General features: G+C 47.6%; 1 protein-coding gene across 1 annotated transcript; it reads left to right on the top strand.

The window, feature by feature from the left end:
- The first annotated feature begins 462 nt into the window (after positions 1 to 462).
- ZNF648 (zinc finger protein 648) lies at positions 463 to 3,411 on the top strand. Its single transcript, XM_019727417.2, has one exon. It carries the CDS (start codon positions 521 to 523, stop codon positions 2,120 to 2,122), a length of 1,602 nt encoding a protein of 533 aa, XP_019582976.2. The 5' UTR covers positions 463 to 520; the 3' UTR covers positions 2,123 to 3,411.
- The last annotated feature ends 2,589 nt before the right edge of the window (positions 3,412 to 6,000 follow it).

The raw sequence follows: 6,000 nt of genomic DNA, 5'->3' as shown, positions 1-6,000 counted from the left end.
ATGCTTGTTCTTTGGAAGAGGTGGCCCACACAGGCCAGTGCCTGTGCCACAACCCCAGCCGACACCATCACGAGACGGCAGACAAGCACTCCAGCAAGAGCCAGCCTGGTTTCCAGCTTCGTTTCTGGCCCAACAGTGAAAGAGTCTGCTCCCAGGCGCACAGAGCACGCAGCAGACTAGCAGTTGGGGTTTGAGCCCCTGGACAGGGTAGGGCACAGCTGGCACTTAGCAAGTGTCCCGCCCTTGCCATCCCTGACAGCATTGTCTCTTGGCTCTTCTAACAAGTGGGACCTCTGAAGGGATTGAGGCTGCCTGCATGCATTTTTCAGTGGGGCCCAGCCCCTCTTGGCACACTGAGGCACAGCAGTGTGGAGGGCGTGGCTACCAGCTGGAACCAAATCTGTAGTGAGAACCTGTCACATCCTTTGTTATTTCCTCTCCACACTTTCCTTTTTGCAGGTCTCCTGGGCCAAGCAGACGTTCTGTCTACAAGGAGCAAGGGTACAGGTGCCTGAACGTCATGGCACAGGTGGACCCCCAGGACAGGTGGGGTGAGGTGTCTTCTCTCTCCAGCTTTCCTGAGGAGCCTCTGAAGATGACCATGGCTTTAGAAAGTGAAGATGAGGATGGTGGGGAGGCAGAAGACGAAAGGGGCACTGGTGGCCCTGAGCGCCAGGCCCATCCAAGGGGCAGCTTCCAAGTGGCTCAGGACCATGATGACGGGCCAGGGCGGCAGCCACCCTGCCAGGAGGAAGAAGATTTCTCTGACTCCTTTAGTACCAGGGACGTGGGGAAGAAACCTATGGCGATGCCTGGGAAGAGGGCCAGCGAGGGAAGAGGTGAATCCAAGACCACTCTGACCCAGGACTCCCCCGGAGCACCGACAGCTCCGGGTGCCCTTCCCGCTGGCCTCTCACATAAGTTGTTAGATCAGATGCAATTTCCCAGGGACTCATTACCTGCAGGTGATGGTGGAGACTTGAGGACAAACTTGGAGGCAGCCTTGGGTGTCCCCTACAGCTTCCCTGGTCCTGGGAGGTCCTTCTGTACACAAAGTGGTGTAGACACGTCCCGCGACAACGCCTCTCCTTTGTGTGTCCCCAAGCCTGGGACTGGCCCGAAGGGCCAGAGCCTGGTGGGCGCGGGCGGGCAGGGGGCAGCACGTCCCTACAAGTGCCTGAGGGGTGGGCGGGCCTTCCAGAAGCCCAGTAGCCCGCTGAGCTCCGCACAGACACCAGGTGCCAAGCCGTTCCCATGCGAGGTGTGCGGGAAGGCCTACTCCCACCGGGGCACGCTCCAGCAGCACCGGCGCCTGCACACAGGGGAGCGGCCCTACCAGTGCCCCTTCTGCGACAAGGCCTACACCTGGTCCTCCGACCACCGCAAGCACATCCGCACCCACACTGGCGAGAAGCCCTACCCATGCCCAGATTGCGGGAAGGCCTTCGTGCGCTCTTCCGATCTGCGCAAACACCAGCGCAACATGCACGGCGACCACAAGCCCTTCCGGTGCGCCCAGTGCAGCCTGACCTTCAACAAGCCTCTGTCGCTGCTGCGCCACCAGCGCGCGCACCTGGGCGAGCGGCCCTTCCGCTGCCCCGCCTGCGACCGGGAGTTCGCGGTGGCCAGCCGGATGCTGGAGCACCAGCGTGTGCACTCCGGCGAGCGGCCCTTCCGCTGCCCTACCTGCGGCAAGTGCTTCACCAAGTCCTCCAACCTGCTGGAGCACCAGACGCTGCACAGCGGCCAGAGGCCCTTCAAGTGCGCCGACTGCGGCGTGGCCTTCGCGCAGCCCTCGCGCCTGGCGCGCCATCAGCGCATCCACACTGGCGAGAGGCCCTTTCCCTGCGCACAGTGTGGCCAGGCCTTTGCGCGCTCCTCCACCCTGAAGCGCCACCAGCAGGTCCACTCTGGGGAGAAGGGCTTTCTCTGTGCCCAGTGCGGCAGGGCCTTCCGCATCGCCTCAGAGCTGGCCCAGCACATTCGCGTGCATAACGGGGAGAGGCCCTACCAGTGCGACGACTGCGGCCAGGCCTTCACCCGGTCCAATCACCTCCAGCGGCACCGCGCCAAACATGGCACCTGCAAGAAGGAGCCCATCCCCTCCTCCTCTGACGAGTGAGAGCTCCATTCGGAACTTGGGGAAGACCCAGGCACTGTCGACCTCATTGCTTGCAACCCTCCTCCGTGGACAAGCCGACTCACGTGGTATTGCCGTGCACCTAGCGCCCTGGTCAGCCTGTCCTCCAAGTGGGTCACCGGCCATGGGGTGACCCATTTGATTTATGTGTTTGATCTCTGTGTAAAAAGTCACTGGAGGGCTAGCACCACGTGTGCGTTTTCCTATCAGTCTTTCTTTTGCATCTCAGAGGTCATATTGGAAAAGGATAAGAAAACGTAGTGAGAGCTGGTCAAGAGTTGAGTTCGTTGGTTGGGGCATTTCAATCAACCATAAATTATAGAATTATGTGCTGGACACTGGGCAGGGCTCCCAGGGTACAGTGAGGGCAAAGATTGCCCTGTCCTGCCCCCAACGCCATATGCAAATACTGAGAAGACGGCGTCAAGAAATGGTCTCATTAGAGAAAGGTGTCTACATGAATAAAGGAACCCCAGAAGTGGTCTCTATGAAAAACTCTTCCAAGCAACAAATCCTTCCTGGGGGTGACTCAAACCCAGCCAGAGTTTCTCTTTCCTACTGAAATTACTTTACCCTCAGGAACGTCTTTAGGAATCTTGGTTTTGAAGTAGAGAAGACCTTTATCTTAAGGGTGAGAGGGTTGTGTCCTATGTTTAGAAACTAGCTATTCCGGAAGTTCAGAACAACCTTAGCATCTGTTAAAGAAGTCCACTCCTCTTTACAGTGCAACTTAGTAACTGGATCTAACCAGTCTTACCTACAAAATTCACACGTGCCTTTTCTCTGGCCACCTTTGTACCTGTTCCCACCCTGGAAGCTTAAATCGCAGGTAATATTTACAGAGGAATCTGCCTACTTACAGAGAGATATATAAAATTTCTCCATAAGGGACTGACCATCATTCAGGAAACCTTTTAGTTTCATTTAAATTTGCCAGGATCATTAGCTCCAATTGAAGCAAATAATACTGGGGGGTGGGGTGGGTAGGGGGTGCCAAAAAATGTACAAGTGGACACTTTGGTTAATGTTACCTAAGCAATAGTTCGCCATAATCAGAAGTGCCTGAGTGATGATGGTCACCGCTTTGAGCACCTCTTGTACTTGCAGAAGTCAAATGTGACTTGTATCCATCTTTTGCTATCGGTATATATTGAATATTACAATATTAATACAGTTTTCCTTTCTTAAAATTTGTACACATTTTTTTGGCACCCTCTGTATAAAATACCCCTTGCCCAAGTGCCTATTGGCTTGCCTATGTTTAAAGTCATTAAAACCAGGTTTGAAAACCTATATGACTCATAGTTATTCTTTAATGAGGTTATTCAAAATTTGCATCACCAACAGACATTCTTCAAGATGTATTGATTTTATATATTAATAGTTTAAACTCAGTAGTTCTTAGCTCTGGCCCTTAACTGTGAGGAATCCAGGACTTCACAGAATTCTCTTGACGCACAGGGGCAAGCGGCACTTCTAATCTTACTAAAGTCAAAGAAGACATTCCACAAGAATGGATGGTACTCTCCTTTTGAAGATATCTTTAGTATATTCCTAAAATTGCCACCAAAGTGTGCCAAATCTGAATTTCGCTTGGGTCCCACTCTATTTGGACCCAGGGTATGCTAAGTAGCATACTTATGGTTGGCACATGGGGGCCAAAGAGAACGAATATACGTCATCATGCCTCATTTGACAAAGTCACCTTAGTAAAGAGCTCTGACTGCATACCCGGAGGTCTTATGTGTGAAGTCCCTTAGCTACCTCTGCATGTTCAAACACCAGAGCTAGCTGGTTCTCGGTCTGGCACGAGAACCAAGGGGTTGGGTTCTTAGTCCATCCCCATCATTTATCTGTGCTATGATCTTGATTTCAGCTTCTGTGTCTGTATGGCCAACATAGGAATGATAATAATGGAGTAATCAAAGTTGGAGTCATCCTACTTTGGCTGAATGCAAAGGTACTAAAGTGGTAGAGAAGTCATAAAAATCAACCGTAACCTGTGACTCTGAACGGAGGAAAGGTTAGTATATTTATTTCTGAGCAATCAGTGAAATATTTGAAGACTGAAGTTATTATCCCTTTACTTTGTGTTCTCTTTTTTCTTTAAAGATTTTAATTAAAATATAACTAACGTATATTAGTTTCAGGTATACATAATAGTTATTCAACATTTATGTATCTAAAGAAGTGATCACCGTAAGTCCAGCAACCATCTGACACCGTATTATGCTATCACAATATTGACTATATTCCCCATGTTGTACATTACATCCCCTTGACTTATTTGTTTTATACCTGGAAATTTGGACCCTTCATATTCCCCACCCTTTTAAATTTTTCAATTACAATTGGCATTCAATATTATTTTATATGAGTTTCAGGTGTACAGATAGTGGTTAGACATTATATAATTTAAGAATTGATACCCCTGGCTAGTCTAGTATCCACCTGGCACTATACTTAGTTATTACCATATTATTGATTATGTTCCCTATGCTTTAATTTACGTTCCTGTGACTGTTTTGTAACTACCAATTTGTACTTCTTAATGCCTTCATTTTTTCACCCTGTCCCCCAACCCCTTACCCATCTATCACCTCAATAAATCTAGTACCCATCTGACACCATACATAGTTATTATGGTATTCTTGACTATATTCCTAATGCTACACTCGACAACCCCATGACTACTTTGTAACAACCAATTTGTACTTACTTCTTAATCCCTTCCAATTTTTCACCTATTCCCAACCTCCCTCCCGTCTTGCAACCATCAAAATAGTATCTGTATTTATGAGTTTGTTTCGTTTTGTTTGTTAACTTTGTTCTCAGATTCCACATATAAATGAAACTACATTGCGTCTGTCTTTCTCTGTCTGACATACTTCACTCAGCACAATACCCTCCAGGTCTGTCTATGCTTCCGGAGATGGTGAAAACCCAGCCCCTTCCCTGGCTGAGCAATATTCCATTGTATATACGTACCACCTCCTCTTTATCCATTATTGATCGACAGACACCTAGGCTGCCTTCACATCTTGGCCATTGTAAACAATACTGCAAAGAACATATGGATGCACACATCCCCTCAGAGTAGAATTTTGGGTTTCTTTGGATAAATACCTAAAAGTGGGATTACTGGGTCCTTCTTATTCGCTTGTTATAGTCTTTAAAGTTTATTTTGTCTGGTATAAGTATTGCTACTGCAGCTTTATTTTTTTTGTTTTTTTTTTTCCATTTTCATGAAATATCTTTTCCCCATCCCTTTACTTTTAGTCTGTGTGTGTCTTTTAATCTGAAGTGAGTCTGTTGTAGGCAGCATACGTAAGGGTCTCGTTTTTTTTAATTAATTCAGCCACGCTATCTTTTGATTATAGCATTTGATTCACTTACATTTAAAGTAATTGCTGATAGATATGTGGTTATTGCCATTTTATTATTCGTGGTTTTTGTCTTAAAGTAGTTCCTCTAATATTCCTTGTAATACTGGTTTGGTGGTGACGAACACCTTTAACTTTTCCTTGTCTGGAAAACTTTATCTGCCCTTCGAGTCTAAATGATAGTTTATGATGAGTCTTGGTGTGGGCCGCTTTGGGTTCATTTCATTTGGGACTTTCAGCACTTCCTGGACTTGTATATCTATTTCCTTCACCAGGTTAGGGAAGTTTTAAGTCATTATTTCTTCAAATAGGTTTTCAATTCCTTGCTGTTTCTCTTCTCCTTCTGGTACCTCTATGATGCGAATTTTGGTGTGCTTCATGTTGTCCCAGAAGTTCCTTAAACTCTCCAAAAAAACTCTAATTTTTTTGGATTTTTTTTCCTTTTTGCTGTCTTGATTGGGTGTTTTCTGCTACTTT

The sequence above is a fragment of the Rhinolophus sinicus genome, linkage group LG17 (genome assembly GCF_036562045.2).
Source record: "Rhinolophus sinicus isolate RSC01 linkage group LG17, ASM3656204v1, whole genome shotgun sequence".
Taxonomy (NCBI): Eukaryota; Metazoa; Chordata; class Mammalia; order Chiroptera; family Rhinolophidae; genus Rhinolophus; species Rhinolophus sinicus.
The sequence above is the reverse complement of the archived record's forward strand: the minus strand, read 5'-3'. Positions and strand labels throughout refer to the sequence as shown.

What these genes read in the sequence shown, in the direction of transcription:
- ZNF648 (XM_019727417.2), top strand. Translation starts at nt 521, where the DNA reads ATGGCACAGGTGGACCCCCAGGACAGGTGGGGTGAGGTGTCTTCTCTC.